General features: G+C 40.8%; 1 protein-coding gene across 1 annotated transcript in view; it reads right to left on the reverse strand.

Moving 5' to 3' along the window:
- PCDH15 (protocadherin related 15) overlaps window positions 1–24,271 on the reverse strand; it is a 702,056-nt gene that overhangs the window by 276,158 nt on the left and 401,627 nt on the right. Inside the window, exons 14-15 of the mRNA XM_038743373.1 lie at window positions 23,052–23,184; window positions 1,961–2,040 (exon numbers count right to left, since the gene is read on the reverse strand). Coding sequence (XP_038599301.1) covers window positions 1,961–2,040; window positions 23,052–23,184 — 213 coding nt within the window. The remainder of the gene's footprint in view (window positions 1–1,960; window positions 2,041–23,051; window positions 23,185–24,271) is intronic.

Raw genomic sequence — 24,271 nt, forward strand, 5'->3', positions numbered from 1 at the left:
CTTCTAGACTGTGACCCCTTTGTTGGGTAGGGACCGTCTCTATATGTTGCTGACTTGTACTTCGCAAGCACTTAGAACAGCGCTCTGCACACAGTAAGCACTCAATAAATACGATTGAATGAATGAATTGTACAGATAGTAACTGAGGCACAGAGAAGTGAAGTGACTTGCCCAAGGTCACCCAGCACACAAGTGGTGCAGCCAGGATTAGAACCCATGACCTACTGACTCCCAGTTCTGTGCTCTATCCACTCTGCCATGCTGCTTCATTGGAGCAGCAGAAGAGCAGTACTTGGAAGCAGAAAGAAGAAGCATCGACAGAATGGGATCTGTTGACCACAAATTGGTATTGGGCCCTTGGGTGGTGAAGTGAGCATATGCATGTGTCACTCCTTTTCATGTTATTAAAACTATGTAAAAAAGTTTTCACAGTAACCCTGGTGATTAGAGCTGTGGTTTGAACTTTATTCTTTGTCACTGAGGCTCCCCTGGTCCAGGAAGGTCCTGGTTGGTATGAATCGGGGGCTCGCGACACAATTGTGGAGTTGCAGGGTGAAAGTGATGACAGCAGCAAAAGTGGCCTGTCAGAGAGGGGAGGAGGAGAAGCAGAAAGAAGCCTGCACATTTACTGTCTAATAGTTGATCTAAGCAAGGCTTAAAGTCTCAATGAGCCACAAATGGGAGAATCATGAACTTACACTTCTCTACAACTGGTGTAAAAGCAGTGCAATGCCCAGAAGATCAATCAATCAATCAATCATATTTTTTGAGCGCTTACTGTGTGCAGAGCACCGTACTAAGCGCTTGGGAAGTACAAGTTGGCAACATATAAAGACAGTCCCTACCCAGCAGTGGGCTCACAGTCTAAAAGGGGGAGACAGAGAACAAAACCAAACATACTAACAAAATAAAATAAATAGAATAGATATGTACAGGTAAAATAGAGTAATAAATATGTACAAACATACATACATATATACAGGTGCTGTGGGGAAGGGAAGGAGGTAAGATGGGGGGATGGCGAGGGGGACGAGGGGGAGAAGATAATGACTGATTTTAAGTGACAGTCTGAAATAATATAGTAAATTAGCAGTATTTACCCATTTACAATTTGTAACTGTGATGTCAACAGCCGCAGTAAACTCAGGCCTGCAAACCAATCACGTATTTTTTTTTTCCAATAGTACTTAAGTGCTTACTATGTGCCAGGCACTGTACTAAGCACTGTGATAGGTACACTCTAATTAGCTTGGACACACTCTACATTTTATGTGGGGCACACAGTATTAACCCTCATTTTACATAACTAAGGCACAGAGATGTTAAATGACTTGCCCAAAGTCACATAGCAGACAAGTGGCAGAGCCAGGATTAGAAGTCAAGTCCTCCTGACAGCCAGGATTAAGTTCACACGCTCAGCCCTGTGCTAGGCAGCTTTCCATAACCGAATGAGGCAAAAACTGGCCCAAATTTGCATAGAATTAGAGGCCATTATAATCATTTGATGAATGAATCGAAAGAGATATCATTTGCCATCCTCTCCATAATTATAATGCAATTAAGATTTAAAAAACACATTAAACAATTCTGCCTTCATGACAATCTAAGTATAGAACATTAAATTCACGGGTTTAACACAAGACTTTTAAAGCAGAAATACCAGTGCTATTTTGAGTAGTTGAGAACTTTAAGGGCACTTAAGCAGTCCCAGTTCACTTCTATGTGTGAAATGTTTATACCTTAGTGGCTGTTCCCTAATAAAATGTTTAAGGGAAATAAAGAGACTCCAGAGCAGGATTTCTGAACTCAAAACCATTCTCTGAACTCTCATTACCATTTAAGAGTGCCAAACAACAAACACCTGAAAGCTTCTGATTAGAAGGCTGCTCTCTCACACAGAATTAGTTATTGTATTTGAAAGTAAAAAAAGTTCAAAATTCAACTTGGTATTTTTACTTACGTTTGTGAGAGATTGAAAACACGCTGAGGATCTCCATTCTCAATTGAGTACGTTATTGGATCTCCCTCTCGATCTGTTGCCTTCAGGAAGAAAACAGAATTCAAGGGTCAGTTTATTGATATGACTCCTATTCTACCCCAAGGAAGACAAAAATCAACATAGCAGTAGAAAGTGAAAGGATCTTACAGTCACTAAATTAGACTGGAAGATCATTGTGGGCAGGGAACGTGTTTACCAGTTCTGTTGAATTGTACCCAAATGCTCCAGTACAGTGCTCTGCCCACAGTAAGTGCTCAATAAATACCACTGAATAACTGAAAAACCCAGGTGCGTGTCAGGATGGCTTGATGAAGACAGTGAATGAAATGAAAAATCGCTCATTTCTGTTGTCAGCAAATATGACTGTGGTTGAGTCATTTAATTATTCTTGAACATCCAAGAACATACAAAATTGCCTTACTGGTCGGACCAATTCTTCCTTTTACTGTGTTTTGCACACAGTGAGTACTCGAAAAATACAAATGAATGAATGGGACTAATGATTTATGGACTATCATTATTTCAAAGAGCTTTTTGGAGAGTCATTCCAGATTTTAAGGGAGTAAGGTAGGTTTCTATTTGCCATGTGAATGTGCTTCAAATAAAGCCTGGCAAGAAGGCATTGGTGGGGTTTCTCACCATTTGAGCAGCCACAGAATTGTAGGCTCCTTGAGGACAGGGATGATGGCTACTTACTGAGGGATGATGTCTACTTCCCCTATTGTACTCTCCCTACTGCTTAGTACAGTGGTCTGCAGAAAACAAGTGTTAAATAAATACTATTAACTGAATGAGTTAATAGACCAGAATGCAGATGCAAGTCTAGGCTTCAGAAAGAGTTAGTGTCCAGTTTTTGGTTTTACAGGGTTGCTTGAGATCTATATTTGGAGTGTGGATATGTGGATACATGTGGATATGTCATGACACTACTATATCACAGAACTTTACCAAATATGACGTGTTGTGGCTGACCTTCTCACCACAATCTGTTTTGCTGTGTTATTTAAAGGGGTACAAGTACTGTGAAGAAATGCGCAGAGGGCATCTGCCCCAGGGGAGAGCCCAACAGGGGTAAAAGATGGTGCTGTTTTATACTGATATAATTCTCTAAAAGTCACACGGAGGAAGCTAAACACGTACCTTTCAACTTCAGAAGTGCTTGATTTGTGATGCAACTAGAGGTAAAGCCGTTCATTTAAAACACATTCTTAAAAAGGCAGTGTGCTTCCTTCATCTTTTTTTATTAAGCTCTTTTCTCACAGTATTTCCTATGCTGTGCCTAAGCAAAGACCTGAGGATGCATAGTGTGTTGGGAGTGAAATCTGTTAACTGTTCAGGATCCATTTGATTACATTGTTCAGCCACTTTTTTATTTCAAAAATAAGAAAAGTGAAAGGGTGTTGTGATCCATCACCCAGTGCGCAATTTGTTACAGTCCTTGAAGCAATACAGTATAAAAAGATTGGACCAGCAAAAAAGAAAAAATAATACAACAAATAGCATTCATCTTTGAAGTGTAGGGCCCTTAGGCTTCAAGTGATGCCAAAGTCGCACATTAATACAAAGCATATGAGCTATTGAAACTTCTGAACCTTGTGTGCTAATGCAATTAAAGAGAACCAAAGAAATCATAGCCATATTTAGAGTATGATTTAGGGATTTCGATAAATAGATAATGTTTAGACTACTGCTGGACTGCCACTGTCATCCCATTTACAATATAAAACAATGGTCTGCATCCACGTGATTATATAAAATCATAACCCATCAGGAATAACCATCCATAACCTTTCAAAATTTGGGGGAATTTTCATTTTAAAGGACACACATATCATAAATCCAGGAGAGTTACAAGTATAACTGGTTTGGGATAGCATTTCACAAAGAAAACTATTTTCAGAAAAATATTTGTTCTGAGTCTAAACTGTGAGCCCGTTGTTGGGTAGGGACAGTCTCTCTACGTTGCCGATTTGTACTTCCCAAGCGCTTAGTACAGTACTCTGCACACAGTACGCACTCAATAAATATGATTGACTGAATGAATGAATGTCACTCTCATCATTATCAACTGTGTTATTGAATGCCTACTATGCACACACTAGAGCAGATGCAGAAGAGAATTCAAAGAATCAGAAAACAATGCTAAAAATATTTTAAAAAAATAATGATGGTATTTGTTAAGCGCTTACTATGTGCAAAGCACTGTTCTAAGCGCTGGGGAGGTTACAAGATGATCAGGTTGTCCCCCGGGGGGCTCACAGTTTTAATCCCCATTTTACAGATGAGGGAACTGAGGCCCAGGGAAGTTAAGTGACTCACCCAAAGTCACACAGCTGACAGATGGCACAGCTAGGATTTGAACCCATGACCTCTGACTCCAAAGCCCATGCTCTTTGCACTGAACCATGCTGCTTCTCCAAGCAGCACTTAGTACAGTGCCCGGCATGTAGTAAGTGCTTAATAAATACCATAATTATTATTACTTTCACTAGAAAATATATGTCCTTAAAATACTCTTAAAACAATCACTAACAAAATAAACAAGACACAACCCTGAAAAGAATATATTGTGGTCATCCAGAAATCAAATAAGAACCAACAAAAATAGCATTTCTGTTCTTAAGAAGGAGAGTCTTTCCTAAAATAGCATATCACCTCTAGGAGTTGGGAGACTGGCAACACCCCAGGTGATAGAAAAAAACTATGCATTCTGTAAAAACCTAACTGCATTCAGTGAATTTATATCTCTGCCCCACTTTCAGACATCTTCATAGTGTTTTTTTTCTAATGAAGGCTAAGTGGTTTTGAGCATTCAAATTTAAATTTCATTTTACAAATATTTAACCAACATTTATCAAGAAACTTGATTTTAATGTATCATAGGTCAGACACCTATACATCACACAACTTTCTGAACTCACAAGTAAACTAGGGGATTGTAGTAAACAACACCTGACATCTTCTTCTCCTTCACCCAAGTTTCACATCCATATTTAGCTATATCTGAATTTTACCTCTCTATTTCCAGCTGACTATGAAGTGATATTCATCTAAACAAAAAATACAGCCAGTTTCAGCCTTGAAAAGGGGATGTTTTGAAAAGCAACTCAAGTGAATTATTTACCTTAAAAGACAAATCCAGGCCTACTCCATCTTACAACCACTCACATGGGATGACCCGATCACCTTGTAACCTCCCCAGCACTTAGAACGGTGCTTTGCACATAGTAAGCGCTTAACAAATACCATCATTATTATTCTCTGGGCCAAAGTTCCCTCATCTGGAAAGGGACAACCCGATCACCTTGTAACCTCCCCAGTGCTTAGAACAATGCTTTGCACATAGTAAGTGCTTAACAAATACCATCATTGTTATTATTATTATCATATATATAACCTCTGGATATTGCTGGTGTTTTGTGGCTCCTTACCCCAGGTTAAACCACCACCACAAAATATATAACTCAGGGAGACAGCCAGCATTACTTGATATTTTATCTTAGGTTATGAAAACTATACAACATAACTTATACTTGAGAAGCGGCGTGGCTCAGTGGAAAGAGCCCGGGCTTGGGAGTCATGGGTTCTAATCCCGGCTCTGCCACCTGTCAGCTGTGGGACTTTGGGCAAGTCACTTCACTTCTCTGGGCCTCAGTACCTTATCTGTAAAATGGGGATTAAGATTGTGAGCCCCATGTGGGACAACCTGATCATCTTGTATCCCCCCAGAGCTTAGAACAGTGCTTGGCACATAGTAAGCGCTTAACAAATGCCATCATTATTATTATACTGTTTGAGGCCTGACCCCACACCAAGTCCAACCACACTAACACTGCCAACCATGTACTATGATAAATGAATGCCTCTGTGCCTTCTTCCCACTTGGACTGCGATTAAACAATCAACAGAAGCAGCATGGCCTAGTGAAAAAAGCATGGGCCTAGGCATCAGAGGACCGAGGACACCTAGATCTGTCCACCGAGTGACCTCAGCGAGACCAGGTCATCAGCCATTGAGATCACTGCCTATTGTGTGCCGGCCCACCAGAACAGTAGGATATTTTGCTCCAGATCTGCTGCGGCCAAAATGTGGCCATTTTCTTCATCTTCCCTCTTTCCCCGGAGTCAGATGAGGGTGTGTCTGCCTAACCCCCATGTGGCAAAGGCTCAGTACCATACATTTTTACATTTCAAAACCTGCCCCACCCTTCCTTCCCACCCCATTCCTATAATCCTGTTCCAGCACCACTCTCCATGTCCCTCCCCTTTCCCAGGTCCCAACCCTTTGCCTCCCCATCAATTTGCTCTCATCCAACCCCTCTTCACTCCTTTGTGCCACCCCCACTCCTCCTCCCCTCCACATCTCACTGTGCCTCAATGTCGCCTATCTCACTGTAGACATCCTGCCTCTGGACTCCTCAAACTTGACAGACAATCACTCTCCCCCTCTTCAAAACCTTACTGAAGGCACATCTCCTCCGAGAGGCCTTCCCTGACTAAGTCCCTCCCCTCTCTCTTCCACCACTCCCTCTTGCATTGGCCTGACTTGCTCCCTTTCTTTTTCCCCCTCCCAGCTCCAAAGCACTTTTGTACTTATATGTAATTTATTTATTTATATTAATATCTGTCTGTTTATTGTTGCACTGTACTCTCCCAAGTGCTTAGTACAGTGCTCTGCACACGGTAAGCACTCAATAAATACTACTGAATGAATGAACAGGTTCCAACCCTAGCTCTGTTGACTGCTTGCTGTGTGAACTTGGGTAAGTCAGTTAACATATCTATGCCTCAGTTCTACATATCTATTCTATTTATTTTATTTTGTTAATATGTTTTGTTTTGTTCTCTGTCTCTCCCTTCTAGACTGCGAGCCCACTGTTGGGTAGGGACTGTCTCTATATGTTGCCAACTTGTACTTCCCAAGCGCTTAGTACAGTGCTCTGCACACAGTAAGCACTCAATAAATACAACTGATTGATTGAATGATTGATTCCCCATCTTATTTTGACTGAGCCCTGTGTGGGACAGGGACCATGTCCTACCTTATTAACTTGTATTCATTCATTCAATCATATTTATTGAGCACTAACTGTATGCACAACACTGTACTAAGCGCTTGGGAAGTACAAGTTTGCAACATATAGAGACGGTCACTTCCCAACAGCGGGCGTATCTACCCCAGTGCATAGAAGTGTTTCACACATAAAAGCACTTCACAAATGCCATAAAAACAAAACAAAACAAAAAATAGATTGAAATATTGAAGGAAAATCAGCCTAGTTTGTTCTATGTATTCAAAGTGCATAAGAGACCACCAGTGGGTCAGAAAACCAAAGATGATGTGGAACTAGGGGGGCAACTTTAATTTAGAAATGGACCAAGTTGATGTATTTAACCAATGAGGACCTCACCAAACTTTGACAATCCAATGCATCATTACATGATGCTAAAACATAGGAGAATAACATTATGGTCTTTCAATTTCCCATTAAAATTTTGGGATTAAGGAGTCTTGCGTCAATTGTCAAGCAAATGTGAAATTTGAAAATGATTGAAGACACAGGGAGAGATAGGAGTTCAGGGGTTTGCAGAAGTAATCAGAGCCTTAGGATGACTGTGGCTGCTGCTGCTAGAGCAGATTTACAGTGATTATTTTTGTAGCAGCAGACACTAAGCCATGAGCAGCCTGAAATTCTGCTCCTCTAGCCAGAGTTCCCTGCAAAACTTTTTGTTCTGTGTATCTGACCCTCAACTTTATGTTGCCTTAGTGGTTGGTTTCAATCAACCCTTATTTGTCTGTCTCCAGTCACTTCAGCTTTAAATTTTTAAATTGTGAAACCCCTAAGGGATAACTACCAGGGCTACGTTCTCACCTGTGTATCTTTCCCAGTGCTTAGTTCAGTGCTCTCCAAACCCTATGGATTTAATAATCTATATTTATACTACAACTATGAAAATAAAAATCTGTTATTCTACCTAAATTGGATAAATTCTTCACTAAAAGTGAAGAATCCCAACTAGTCTGCAAAACAAGCTTTTATTTCTGCAACCTTCTGTGACTGCTTGCGGAAAGAGCCCGGGCTTTGGAGTCAGAGGTCGCGGGTTCAAATTCCAGTTCCGCCAATTGTCAGCTGTGTGACTTTGGGCAAGTCACTGTACTTCTCTGTGCCTCAGTTCCCTCATCTGTAAAATGGGGATTAAAACTGTGAGCCCCCATGGGACAACCTGATAACCCCCCAGTGCACAGAACAGTGCTTTGCACATAGTAAGCGCTTAATAAATGCCATTATTATTATTAATATTGTAATTTTAACTTTGAATTATTTTAAGGAAGATTAAGCCATCTTTTAGTGATGTTTAATGTTAAGATATTCATCATGGACAGGGACTTATTTGAGATTCTGAAATGAATCCTATTTTATAACCTCTCTATGACAAAATGTGTACTACAGTACAGCCATTCATGAAACAAATGCATGTTCAAAGGATAAAACCCTGTTTTTTTGTGAGGTAACAGCAAATGTGAATAATTTAATGAGCAGCGCACGGATCAAAGATCTGTTAGTGCCAACAAAAGGAAACACCAGGACTAGTTTGATGTGAGAAAATCTTTTTAAGGCCTACAAAATAAAAATCTTAAATGTGTGTTAATAGCCATGGCCCATTCATTCAATCTATTCAATCATATTTATTGAGTGCTTACTATGTGTGAAGCACTGTACTAAGCTCTTGGAAGAGTACAATACACAGACAAAATTAGCAGCTATTGTAAGACAGAGGCAAAACACATATCAGCCTGGCATACAGCAGTTTAAAATAGGGGTGAATATCTTAGAATGACGGGTTTAGGACTGTTCTTAAGCAAAGAAGGGGAAAAGCCTATTCCAGGCATTTTAGGTAGCCAAAACGACTCTATAATCAACTTCAAGTGACAAGATACGTTCAGGACATGTCATCCCCCCTCCTCAAAGCACTCCAGTGGCTGCCCAACCACCGCATATCAATCAATCAATCGTATTTATTGAGCGCTTACTGTGTGCAGAGCACTGTACTAAGTGCTTGGGAAGTACAAGTTGGCAACATATAGAGGCAGTCCCTACCCAATAGTGGGCTCACAGTCTAAAAGGGGGAGATGGAGAACAAAACCAAACAGACTAACAAAATAAAATAAATAGAATAGATATGTACAAGTAAAATAAATAAATAAATAGAGTAATAAATATGTACAAACATATATACATATATACAGGTGCTGTGGGGAAGGGAAGGAGGTAAGATGGGGTATCAAACAAAAACTCTTCACCATTGGCTTTAAAGCATTTCACCTTGTTCTGTCCTACCTCACCTCAATTCTCTCCTTCTACAACCCTGCCTGCATACTCAGCTTCTCTAGTGGCCTTTCCAGATTAAATCCCACTTTTCCTCAACTCCCACTCTCTTCTGCATCGTCCTGACTTGCTCCCTTTGCTCTTTCTCCTCAAAGCCCCCATGACTTAAATATGTATATATTTAATATATATATATATATACATATATAAATATGTATAAATTTATATATATATATGTGTATATATATATGTTTATCAGCGGGATGGCCTTCTCGGACACGACCACCTTTGGGCTCAGATGCAGCCTCACTGGCCAGTGCCAAGTCCAGCAGTCTCACCTCATCTCAGTGGGATGGAAAGCTGGAGTTAAGAAGTGTGGCAGGGATTGTTTCTATTGCTGTATTGTACTTTCCAAGTGCTCAGTACAGTGCTCTGCACACAGGAATTGCTCAATAAATACACTTGAATGAATGATGAATATATGTAATTTTATTTATTTGTTTCGATGTCTGTCTTCCTCCCTCTAGATTTTAAGCTCATTGTGAGCAAGGAATGCCATTATTGTTCATTCAATCGCATTTATTGAGCGTTTACTATTGTTGTGTTGTACTTTTCCAAGAGCTTAGTACAGTGCTCTGAACACAGTAAGCACTCAATAAATAAGACTGATTGAATGAATTCACCTGTATATATGTATATATGCTTGTACATATTTATTACTCTATTTATTTATTTATTTATTTTACTTGTACATATCTATTCTATTTATTTTATTTTGTTAGTATGTTTGGTTTTGTTCTCTGTCTCCCCCTTTTAGACTGTGAGCCCACTGTTGGGTAGGGACTGTCTCTATGTGTTGCCACCTTGTACTTCCCAAGCGCTTAGTACAGTGCTCTGCACACAGTAAGCTCTCAATAAATACGATTGATGATGATGATGATGATGATGATGAATATCTAAAAAATAATTAGGTTTTGACATTCTGAAATGCCCTAGAATTTGAAATGTTCACAGCAATACTGGGTGGGGCTATGAAGAGAGTGGATAATAATGAAAGCAAGGAAACAGGAAACACTGAAAACAATATGGTGTAGCAGCAGAAATTTGGAAGATACCTGTAGTTGCCAAATGGTCAGTCATCCTGGCAAATGGTAATTAGGGTGGGGTTGTTCTCCTTGATAAGAGATTTGAAGAGTGGGAGACAGGCTAACTTGGAAACAGTAACAACTGTTCCAAATAGCCTGCCAAAGGACAATGTTTTCATGCACTCACAGTGTAGATCAGAGTTCATTCATTCAATCGTATTTATTGAGCGCTTACTGTGTGCAGAACACTGTACTCAACTGCAGGTAAAAAGGAGATTCAAGGTGGGCATCAAAGAGGTGACAATGATTTCATACTTTCTTAAGTTTCTTTCCAAATCCAGTTGGAATGGACAAAATACTGAACCCCTCAACACAACACATATCTATGAATGAATGTTCCACAGCCATAATTCATTTTGAATAAGTTATCACCTTAGGCCCAGTTCCGCTGCCCACTTTCAAAGTAGCAACTGCACTCAACAGAAACAACCAAAGGTCTATACTATTTCTTGTTAGAACTGTCACATAATGACAGATTATTGAGCGTATCTTGATGGGACTCTTTGCCCCAGTTCCTGTTTATAAAAATCTCAGAAAATTAGACCATTTGCATGCTTAAGCTTTAATCAACAATAGCTGGCAATATGTGAAGCAATAAACAGCTTCTAGGCAGGCAATGAACACTGGGGTTTATTTACAAAAATAGCACAGTGGGGGGACAATTATTGCTGGGTTTCTAAAGATAATTTTGATTGTGGCTATTAAAGTTTCAGCATCTTTCTAAAAGGCACCTAGCTAAACATTGCATATCAGCTCTATTTAAGCAAATCCCTGTCTCAAATTTCCTTTAAAAGAGCAGAACTCAAGTTTCTAATAACAATAGCAATGCAGTGGATAGAGCACAGCCCTGGGAGTTGGAGGACATGAGTTCTAATAATGCCTCTGCCACTTGACAGCAGTGTGACCTTGGCCAGTCACTTAACTTCTCCGGGCCTCAGTTTCCTCATCTGCAAAATGGGAATTGAATTCCTCTTCTCCCTCCCTTCTTAGGCTATAGCACCATGTGGGACAGAGACTGGGTCCTACGTAGCTATCTTCTGTCTACCCCGGCACTTTTTGAAGCACTTCACAAATACCTCTATTATTACTGATATTATTGTTACTAATAATGATAGTTCAATGTGATCAACCATATGACATTTTAATAAGAAGAAGAATAATAATTGTGGTATTTGTTAAATGCTTACTATGCGCTAGGCACCGTCCTAAGCACTAGGGTAGATAGTAGATACCTGCAAATTGGGTTCAACACAGTCCCTGTGTCATATGGGGCTCATAGTCTTCCTCCAAATTAACAGATGAAGGAACTGAGCCCAGAGAAGTGAAGTAACTTTCCCGAAATCACACAGCAAACAAGTGGCAGAGCCAGGATTACAACTCATGTCTTTCGAACTCCCAGGCCTGTGCTCTAAACACTAGTCAAACAGTACTCCAGAGCTCAGAACGGTGCTTTGCACATAGTAAGCGCTTAACAAATACCATCATTACTATTAGTCAAAGCGCAGGTTATTTCTTCTAACTCTCCTGATTTTCCCAACATGTAAATGGCCAAGAGAAAACATATGAAGTTTCTGTCATCACATTTCTAAACTACAGCTCTCTACTGGAAGAATCCACTATTTTAACTTTATCACTACTTACATAACAGTAATAACGATGGTATTTGTTAAGCGCTTACTATGTGCCAAGCACTGTCCTAAGCACTCGGGTAGATAGAAGGCAATTAGGTTGTTCCACATGGGGCTCACAGTCTTAATTCCCATTTTACAGATGAGGTAACTGAGGCACAGAGAAGTTAAGTGATTTGCCCAAAGTCACACAGCTGACAAGCGGCAGAGGAGGGATTGGAACACACGACCTCTGACTCGCAAGCCCACACTCTTTCCACTAAGCTGGAATACTATAGAGCAAATCTAAAATGAAACACCAGAAATGATTTTCATGTATTGGGTAACATTCTAATATTCTGTGAGCCTCTGGGGATGATTCATGAACAGTTCTCATGCACCAGCTGTAAAGCATTTATGAATCATAAACTACTGTATCATCTTCAGGGGGAAAAAAAGCAGCCCATTTCATATAGGAAGATTTATCAAATATTTTTTTTCTAGAACATTTCGGAGATGTCAGGAGAACCAATTATCCATTCTGACAAAAACCCTTAATGCAGCTGGGAAGGTTATATGCCAGCTTGCAACTAATTCAGCTACTTCTGGAGATCAGATCTGCACAAAAGGGTGATAGCGAAGAAAGTTCCATGACAATATCACATTTTGTAGCTCTGAACACCTGCTGTTGGAGCTACAGTGCTCTGATCTAAGCAAGAGGAGTCCTAGTGGTTTTCATAGCAGGGTCAGATGAACCCAGGGCTACCTTCTAGGATCCACTCCAACCACAGATGCCCTGGTGGTTATGGGCCAATTTGATATAATAATAATAATGATGGCATTTGTTAAGCGCTTACTATGTGCAATGCACTTTTCTAAGCACCGGGGAGGTTACAGGGTGATGAGGTTGTCCCGCATGAGGCTCACAGTCTTAATCCCCATTTTACAGACGAGGTAACTGAGGCACAGAGAAGTTAAGTGACTTGCCCAAAGTCACACAGCTGACAATTGGTGGAGCTGGGGTTTGAACCCATGACCTCTGACTCCAAAGCCCGGGATCTTTCCATTGAGCCACGCAACTTCTCTATGTTTCCTAGTAATAATTGTGATATTTGTTAAGCCTAGCACCGTACTGCAGCGTGGCTTAGTGGAAAGAGCACGGGCTTAGGAGTCAGAGGTCGTGGGTTCTAATTCCACCTCTGCCACTTGTCAGCTGTGTGGCTTCGGGCAAGTCACTTCATTTCTCTGTGCCTCAGTTACCTCATCTGCAAAATGGGGATTAAGACTGTGAGCCCCACGTGGGACAACCTGATTACCTTGTATCTACCCCAGTGGCACATAGTAAGCACTTAACAAAAACCATTATTATTATTATCAATCAATCAATCAATCATATTTATTGAGCTCTTACTATGTGCTGAGCACTGTACTAAGCACTTGGGAAGTACAAATTGGCAACATATAGAGACAGTCCCTACCCAACATTGGGCTCACAGTCTAAAAGGGGGAGACAGAGAACAAAACCAAACATACTAACAAAATAAAATAAATAGAATAGATATGTACAAGTATTATTAGTATTATTATTAATATTATTATTATTAGTGTATGCTGAGCCACATCCCTCTAGACTGTGAGTTCATTGTGGGCAGGGATTTTCTCTCTTTATTGCTGTATTGTTTTTTCCCAAGCACTTAGTTCAGTAAGCGTTCAATAAATACGAATGAATGAATTCAAGATAATCACTTTGGACATAGTCCGAGCATGACATAGCGTTCACCTGTCGAAGTGGAGGAGGACAGGTATTGAATCTCCCTTTTTCAAATGAGGAATTTGAGGCATAGAGAAGTTAATCAGTTGCAGTTATTGAGTGCTTACTATGTGCAGAGCACCGTACTAGCGCTTGGGAGAGTTCAATATGACAATAGGAGACATATTCCCTGCATACAATGAGCTTACAGCCTAGAGAGGGAGACAGACATTAATATAAATAAATGCTTCCATACATCTCTAAGGGTCCAGGTGGCCATGGTTGTAACAGCTCGTCTCGCTCACCGCAAAATGGAATGACTTGTGTCCATCAAGAACACATCCTCTGACTCCTAGCCTTGTGCTTTTCCTTGTCTAGGTAATTAGGAGCAGATCTAATTAAATACAGATATTTTCAGAACCCTTCTTAAACCCCAATACTCTGGAAGCCAAAGGGCTCCAAAAGCTCAGGCTCAGGAATATCAATCAATCAATCAATCAATCAATCAATCATATTTATTGAGTGCTTACTGTGTGCACAGCGCTGTACTAAGCGCTTGGGAAGTACAAGTTGGCAACACACAGAGACAGTCCCTACCCAACAGTGGGCTCACAGTCTATCACAAACTGGTAGCTATAGCATGGCTCAGTGGAAAAGAGCACGGCCTTTGGAGTCACAGGTCATGGGTTCAAATCCTGGCTCCACCAACTGTCAGCTGTGTGACTTTGGACAAGTCACTTAACTTCTCTGTGCCTCAGTTATCTCATCTGTAAAATTGGGAGAAAGATTGTGAGCCAACCTGATCACCTTGTAACCTCCCCAGCGCTTAGAACAGTGCTTTGCACATAGTAAGCACTCAATAAATGCCATCATTATTATTACTATGTCCTTAATTCCTTGCACCTTTCCCTGTCATTCTCGTCTACCAAAAGGCTTTTGTTAGGACATCAGTGAGCATTCGGAAATGCCATAAATAATAACCTGGGGGAATCTGGCTAAAATTTCAAAATAGTGTCCCAACTGAAAAAAAAAAATCCTAATGTATCTCCTGGGCCATACTTGCGAAAATGTACCCAGAGAAAGAGTTCCAAAGTGGATGGGTGAGAACACTAATAGCTACATCAGCTCTTGAGAGATGAGCTATACATTTTTCAAGACGAGCAACTGAATCAGAATTTTCAAAGGTTATTTACATCTTCCAACACTTCCTAAACATTTTCCAAAATATACAGTTTCTTAGTATCATTCCAAAGAGACATAACTGAATAATAATAATGATGGTATTTGTTAAGCACTTACTATGTGCCAAGCACGGTTCTAAGTGCTGGAGGGGATACAAGGTGATCAGATTGTCCCACTTGGGGCTCATAGTCTTCATTCCCATTTTACAGATGAGGTAACTGAAACCCAGAGAAGCAAAGTGACTTGCCTAAGGTCACACAGCTGACAAGTGGCGGAGCCAGAATTAGAACCCATGACCTCTAACTCCCAAGCCTGGGCTCTTTCCACTAAGCCACACTGCTTCTCTGAACTCACTGAACTCAACTGAACTCACAGAAGTGGAAACAATGTGGCCTGATGGAAAGAACATGAGCTTGTGTGACTTCGGGCAAGTCACCTAACTGCTCTGTACCTCAGTTTCCTCATTAAAATGGGGATTCAATACTTATTTTACTTCCTAATTAGATAGGGACTTTGTGGACCAGGAACTGTGTCCAACTTGATCAGCTTGTAACTTTCCCAGGGCTTCCCACATGTCTGCTTGTTTTGTCACCTGTCTACCTGTTTTGTCACCTGTCTACTTGTTTGTTACCTGTCCTCTTGTTTCGTTTTGTTGTCTTTCTCCCCCTTCTAGACTGTGAGCCCATTGTTGAGTAGGGAATGTTTCTGTATGTTGCCGATGCGTACTTCCCAAGCACTTAGTACAGTGCTCTGCACACAGTAAGTGCTCAATAAATATGATTATTTGAGTGAATGTATGAATACACAGCTTGGCACACTGTAAGTGAGCAAAAAATAACACAATTCTTATCAATCAATGGTATTTAACACTTACTGATTGTAGAGCACTGCACAATTATCATTATCATTATTATGGGAGTCTACCGATTGAAACCACTCATGTCTTTATGAAGAATAGATGAAAAACAAAGTACAGTGAATGTATGCAGTCCCTGTCCAATATGGGCTTATACTCTAAATAAACAAAATGGGTCTAAAAAAACCCAACAAATCAAATAGCACCACACCTATTAGAACCCAATGCTACAATGTGAGAAAACAATAAAGAGCTTCTTGAGATAAATGGCATATTAAAAAACTTTGCGGTTGATTACGTAAAAGTCTCCAAGATGGCAAAAAACTAGAATTGATGGATATTTTCTTGGTTTTTAAAGATCATAAACATAATAGATTCTGGTGGTAATATATTCCCTACAGTTGTCAGCTCTCTAAACCAAATAGTAAGGACAGTAGTAGGGTAAATAATAAAAGCCAAAGGAACAAGACAAAACTACTGCAGACAGCTTGAAGTTCGTCCACTGTCTTTTATTAGAGGTCTAAGGCTGAGCAATTTGATAGACACTTTTCAACTCGGAGGTTACTGTATCAATTTCAATTTCATTTAATGGTGCCCAGAAGTCAGTGGTGTGTGCGCTCTGAAAAATTGCAAGACTCATTCCAATTCCTACTGAAGGAAGTGACCATTGAAAGTGCCATCTTTTGTTTGGCCTCAACAATAAGTACAAAGGTTGAATAGTAATGCCATTTCAACTGTTCTGCAACTTTGGCATCGTAGAAATTACAGCTAGAAAAGGCCCATTATATGCAGGTGGATCTTCAGGAGCCTCTCTTGTTAAGGTGGTTTTCAAAGAACAAAGCTTTCTTTTTCTTTACTATTTTAATATTACTCTCACCATCTTATTGTATATTATTATCTAGATATGTTCTTCTCCATGTTTTATTCTCGTCTTTAATGTATTTTTTTCATTTAAAAAATGCTAATTTTTTCTTATCTATTCCCCAAACTGGAGCAATGTTTCATCAGACAAGCATCAGAGAAGCATCTGATCAGAGAAGCAGCATGGCTCAGTGGAAAGAGCCTGGGCTTTGGAGTCAGAGGTCATGGGTTCATTCATTCATTCAATAGCATTTATTGAGCGCTTACTGTGTGCAGACCACTGTAGTAAGCGCTTGGGAAGTACAACTTGGCAACGGTCTTTAACCAACAACGGGCTCACAGTCTAGAAGGGGGAGACAGACAACAAAACCAAACATGGGGACAGGTGTCAAGACAACAGAATAAACAGAAGTAAAGCTAGATGCACATCATTAACAAAATAAATAGAATAGTAAATATGTACAAGTAAAATAAATAGAGTAATAAATCTGTACAAACATATACACAAGTGCTGTTTTGAGGGGAAGGAGGTAGGGCGGGGAGGATGGGGAGGGTGAGAGGAAAGAGGGGGGTTCAAATCGAGGCTCCTCCACTTGTCAGCTGTGTGACTTTGGGCAAGTCACTTAACTTCTCTGTGCCTCAGTTACCTCATCTGTTAAATGGGGATTAAGACTGTGAGCCCCACGTGGGACAACCTGATCACCTTGTAACCTCCCCACCGTTTAGAACAATGTTTTGCACATAGTAAGCGCTTAATAAATGCTATTATGATTATCTGACAACCAGCCAGGTGTACAGAGCTCAAATACAGTAACATCTATGGAATAGATTGCAACATCTCTGCTAAGGTAAGGTTTGGATGATACTGGGAATGGGACCTAAATCCGATCCATAAAATTAATCTTTCTTGGACACATGTGACCATTAATGGATTTCCTCCTGTGACAGTATCACCTGAAATTTCAACTCTTCCCTCTTGCACAAATTTTCATTTCTACCCTCGATCTCCAAAATAAAATTCTTTATTTCAATATTTTACATTATAACAGCATTAGCAAGTTACTTTGGTCTCCATTTCTGAATATATTAGGCAAAAGTTCTTCTTTGAGAGTGAAATATTCTAGTTTTAAGGCCAAAGCCTATTAGTTGGCTTGAGTTAAAGTTAAGTAAAGATCTGTCCATAAATCTAAGTGTCAACTGCTTGGTTAAGGACGCATGGGACTTTCTCAATTTTCAGCAGTTTACAAAATGGGGTGAGTCAAAGAAATACACAGCTACTATATAAGACACATTTAGGAATCAAAGTAAACTGTAACCAACACAAAAATAGCCAAATTGCCATTCTGCAGCTACAAGTGGCAATTTGGATGTGCTCAGCGCAGCAGCTGTCCATCGCCAATGAGCAGAGCCAGATTAATACAAAGGCCATCAGGGTTTTAACCCAGGGATTTGGGGATTAAGGTGATAATTCACACAATCCCCCAAATCCCACCTCCTTTTGACCTTGTTAACAGCCTCTGTTTGGGCATTAAGAATATTGTCACTGCATTACACCCGGTGTACCCAGCTCTTAAATAGGACTCTGTCCTGTAACGTGCAAGGAATAGGCAACACATGAAGGAGGGAGGCCGAGGGTCCAGGAGTTTAGGGTTGTTCCTTTAAATTTTAGCTATGTCTTCCCCCTCCTCCCATTCATTTAGCCCAACATTGGAACATAGTGGTTAACCCAGAAAGGCGCAAATCACTGCTCCCAGCTACTCACTGTAGAGCCTGAGTGGGATCCTGTTGACTTCCTATCAAAGGGTGAAGAGAGAGGGGGGAAAGCAAGTGTGGTGTTTAGAGGCTGTTTGGAAATTAGGTGAAAATCTCATCGCCAAAACCTGCTCCTTCCACTCCATCCAAACTACTACCACATTAATGCAAGCATTTATCCTATCCCTCCTTGGTTATTGTATCGGCCTCCTTGCTGACCTCCCTGCCTCCTCTCTCTCCCCACTCCAGTCCATACTCCATTCTGCAGCCCGAATCATTTTCCTTCAAAAATGTTCAGACCATGTTTCTCCACACCACAAGAAACTCCAGTGGTTGCCCATCTACTTCCATATCATATCCAAACTCCTCATCATTTTGGTCTAAAGCACTTAATCACCTTGTCCCTCCTATCTCACCTTGCTACTCTCCTACTATAACCCTGGTTCAATCTCTCATCCTATCCCGACAGGATTACTGCATCAGCCTCCTCTCTGATCTCCCAACTTCCTGTCTCTCCCCACTTCAGTCTATCCTTCACTCTGCTGCCCGGATTATCTTTGTGCAGAAACGCTCTGGGCATGTTACTCCCCAGTGGCTGCTAGTCAACCTACGCATCAAGTAAAAACTTCTCACTCTCGGCTTCAGGGCTCTCCATTACCTTGCCCCCTCCTACCTCAACTCCCTTCTCTCCTTCTACAGCCCAGCCCGCACCCTCTGCTCCTCTGCTGCTAACCTCCTCACTGTGCCTGTCCCGCCATCGACCCCCGGCCCATGTCCTCCCCCTGGCCTGGAACACCCTCCCTCCACACATCCGCCAAGCTAGCTCTCTTCCTCCCTTCAAAGCCCTACTGAGAGCTCACCTCCTCCAAGAGGCCTTCCCAGACTGAGCCCTCTTTTTCCTCTCCTCCTCCCCATCCCCCCGTCCTACCTCCTTCCCCTCCTCACAGCACCTGTATATATGTTTGTACAGATTTACTACTCTATTTATTTTACTTGTACATATTTACTATTCTATTTGTTTTTTAATAATGATGTGCATCTAGCTTTATTTCTATTTGTTCTGATGACTTGACACCTGTCCACATGTTTTGTTTTGTTGTCTGTCTCCCCCTTCTAGACTGTGAGCCCGGTGTTGTGTAGGGGCCATCTTTATATGTTGCCAACTTGTACTTCCCAAGTGCCTAGTACAGTGCTCTGCACACAGTAAGCACTCAATAAATACGACTGAATTAATGAATGAATGAACTCAGTCCGCACACTTTGTTCCTGTAATGCTAACCTTCCTTCTGTACCTCAATCTCATCTATCTCACCACCGACCTCTCGTCCACAACCTACTCTGGACTGGAAAGCCCTCCCAACTCATATCAGACAGATAATTGCTCTCCTTCACTTTAAAAACTTATTGAAGGCATATCTCCTCCAAGAAATCTTCCCTGACTAAACCCTCCTCTCCTCCTCTCCCACTCCCCTTTCCCTCCCATCCTTACAGCACATATGTAGATACCTGTGTGTATATCTATAATTTCTTAATTCATTCATGTTACTAAATGTCTCTCCTTCTAGACTGTAAACTGATTGGGGGCAGGAATGTGACTTGTTATACTGTACTCTCTCAAGTTCTTAGTACAGTGCTTTGCACACTGTAAACACTCAATAAATACCACTGAATGAATGAATAGGAAAGTCTTTGCAGTTCTGTATGAAGCCAATAGTTTCATTTTTACGAATCTCCAGGCTCACTGCAAAGACAGGAAGCACTTCAGACCAGTTAACTGCTGGTATGAAATGGCAGTTTCTGCAGAACCAGGAGTGGGTGACATTTTCAGCCCCCAAATAGCATTTTCAGCTGCACATTCATTCATTCAATTATATTTATTGAGCACTTACTGTGTATAGAACACTGTAGAAAGTACTTGGGAGAGTACAAAACAACAATAAGCAGACACATTTCCTCTGAACAGCAAGCTTACATTTCCCTTAATTCCCAACTGCTTTCTTCTACCATGAATCTACTCTTAGGTTCTGGAAACCTTTAGTTTTGTGGTTGGCCCCTGAAGGCTGTTCCTACCCAAAATGTTGCTGGGCATCTTAATTTGTACACCACAGACTCATGACAAGGAGGTGTGGAGAGTGAAATAAAGTCAGTGTGGCCTAATAGAAAGACCACATGTTGTCAGGATACTTGGATTCTAATCTGGTCTATGCCACTTGCTTGCTGTTTGACCTTTAGCAAGTCACTTGACTTCCATGTGTCTAGTAGATAGAGCACGGACCTGGGGAAGGATCAGAGTTCTTTCCTTTCTCCACCACCTGTCTTCTGTGTGAACTTGGGCAAATCACTTCACTTCCCTGGACCTCAGTTACCTCATCTGTAAAATGGGGATTAAGACTGAGCGCCTGCGTGGGACAAGAACTATCTCCAACCCTATTTGCTTGTATCCATCCCAGCACTTATTACAGTTCCTGCCCGGCACATAGTAAGTAAGCACTCAAAAAATACCGCAATCATAGTTTCTTCATCTATATTTTTCTTTTTACATGTCTGGTCTCTAACCCCCTTTAAATTGTGAACCCCCATGAGGGACAGAAATTGTATCTGATCTAATTATACTGCATCTATCTGTACTATATTTTGAGAAACAGCATGGCCTAGTGGAAAGAGCACGAGCTCAGCAGTTGGAGGACTTGGGTTCTAATCCTGGATCTACCAAATGTTTAGTATGTGACTTTAGGCAAGTCACTTGACAGCTCTGTGCCTCAGCTTCCTCAACTGTAAAATGGGGATTAAATACCTGCCCCCCGTCATACACACTTAGGCCTTGAGCCTCATGTGGATCAGGGACTGTGTCCATCCTGATTAAACTGTATCTCAGCACTTAGAACAATGCTGGATGCATAGTGAGCACGTAACAAATACCATAATAATAATGATAATATAATCTATCACAACATTTTTAGCACAGTGCTTGTCACAGAATAAGAGTTTAACATAATAATCATCATCATCATCCCTGGGCATTTTAAGGACATCTTACGTTGCAATGAATTCCAGTTCAGGTCATACTGGTGATATATTGGTGACATGGTGTCACAAAAGACACACATAAAAAAACCCCTCTGAATGAAAATAGCACTTCCCCTGAAGTTTTTCTCTGCTCCCTTTTTAAATACTTCTTGGCACCTTCTGGATGTTAAAAGTGAATTGTTCCAGGGTCACGAAGCAACCATGTGGGACAACCTGATTACCCTGTATCTACCCAGAGCACTTAGAACAGTGCTTGGCACTGTCTACTTGTTCTGTTTTGTTGTCTGTCTCCCCCTTCTAGACTGTGAGCTCGTTGTTGGGTAGGGACCATCTATGTGTTGCCGATTTGTACTTCCTAAGCGCTTAGTACAGTGCTCTGCACACGTTAAGTGCTCAAGAAATACGATTGAATGAATATTGGGAAGCAGTGTGGCTCAGTGGAAAGAGCCCAGGCTTGGGAGTCAGAGGTCATGGATTCTAATCCCGGCTCCACCACTTGTCAGCTGGGTGACTTTGGGCAAGTCACTTCACTTCTCTGTGCCTCAGTTACCTCATCTGTAAAATGGGGATTAAGACTGTGAGCCCCCCGTGGGACAACCTGATCACTTTGTATTCTCCCCAGCACTTAGAACAATGCTTTGCACAAAGTAAGTGCTTAACAAATGCCTTCATCGTCATCATATTGGTGCCAGCAGCAACCCATTCCAAACTGAAGGATAGTAATAATAAGATGACAACTGGCATGACAGCCTTGATTGTTCTCTATCTCCAGCAGGCAATAACAATAACAATAATAATAATAATAATAATAATAATAATAGTATTTGTTAAGTGCTTACTATGTGCCAGGTACTGTTCGAAGCACTGGGGTGGATACAGGCAAACTGACAGTCCCTGTCCCACATGGGACTCACAGTCTCAATCCCCATTTTACAGATGAGTTAACTGAGGCGCAGAGAAGTTAAGTGACTTGCCCAAGGTCACACAGCATACACGTGGTGGAGCTAGGATTAGAATCCATGACCTTCTGACTCCCAGTCCTGTGCTCTATCTACTCTGTCATGCTGCTTCTAGGGACTAGGCAAGGGAGTAGATAGGTTTGGAGTCTTCAATCACATTGTTACTCAATGCCCCAAGTGGATTTCACAGTCCTGGAGACCAAACAACCAGAATTGCAATGACAGATATATGAATGGACTTAGTCTTCAAGGAGAAAAGCCCTTTTCTGCAAGTATTGATTTACTTTAAAAATCAACAAAATCAAAACAAAATAACAATACACACTCTGTTGCCCACTATATAATGGACTCATGGATCAAAGACAAACCAACAACATCACTTTGACACATTTTGAGAAATGGAGACAGAGCTCTGGGTTTTAAATTTTCTCAGTGTTTTTTTTTCCTTTATAAGTATACACAGGAGTTGATCCTAGAACAAATCAAGGAAATAGAGAAACATGTAAAAACATGTAAGCTAGTCTCTTCCTGCAAGCCCAGGCTTAACAAAAAAAAATAAACTAAAAAACCCCCCAAAACTCTGTACCTGCATATTTAACAGAACAGCCCCAACACGCATGGCTTCACTGATTTCCAGGCTGTACATTGACTGGGGAAAGCGAGGAGGGCTTTGATTATTTGGAGGAAGCACTTCAATGTATACGGTGCAGATGGAATTCCTGCAGAGAAAGAAAAAGAAACAGAAGTTGTCACAATTTCCACTTGTTTACCAACACACTGGATTTATCATCCTCCGGCTTTACCGTAGGATGCTCATTGTGGGCAGGGAATATGTCCGCTAACTCTGTTGTATTTGTACTCTATGAAGCACATAGTAAGGGCTGAATTAATATCATTGATGATGATGATGATGACATTCAAGACCAACTATGATAGTGTTCTGAAGGTCCCAATATTTTCAGTTAGAAATAATACATAGGGTGATTTAATTTTTTTTATAAGCAATCAACTGATCAATAGTATTTACCGAATGCCTCCTGTGTGTGAGCACTGTACTAAGCACTTGGGAGCGTACAATACAGCAGAGTTGGTAGATACATTCCTTGCCCACAGTGAGATTACAGTCATTCATTAATTCATTCAATCGTATTTATTGAGCACTTACCGTGTTAAAAGCACTGCAGTAGGCACTTGGGAGAGTACAATATAAAAATAAATAGACACATTTCCTGCCCACAATGATCCTAAACTCTAGATGGGGAGACAGATATTCCTATAAATAAATAAATTATGGATATCTAGAGAAGCAGCGTGGCTCAGTGGAAAGAGCACGGGCTTTGGAGTCAGAGGTCATGGGTTCAAATCCCGGCTCCACCAACTGTCAGCTGTGTGACTTTGGGCAAGTCACTTCACTTCTCTGTGCCTAAGTTACCTCATTTGTAAAATGGGGATTAAGACTGTGAGCCCCACGAGGGACAACCTGATCACCCTGTAACCTCCCCAGCACTTAGAACAGTGCTTTGCACATAGTAAGTACTTAATAAATGCCATTATTATTATTAAATCTACATAAGTGCTGCTAAGAAAACTCCAAGTAATTTGTTCTTTCAAAACATTTCTCTTGAAAATTTGTGGAACTGCCGTCAACTGTTAGTTCATTATTTAGAACATGTAAACCACATTAATAGAACCTGATTATGTGCATCAGATTTATAATTTAATAGTACACTGAAATACATGATATTGTTCTCCAGCACTTAGTACAGTCCTCCGAAAACAGTAAGCACTCAACAAATATGAGGAGCA

This window comes from Tachyglossus aculeatus, chromosome 3 (genome assembly GCF_015852505.1).
Source record: "Tachyglossus aculeatus isolate mTacAcu1 chromosome 3, mTacAcu1.pri, whole genome shotgun sequence".
NCBI lineage: Eukaryota > Metazoa > Chordata > Mammalia > Monotremata > Tachyglossidae > Tachyglossus > Tachyglossus aculeatus.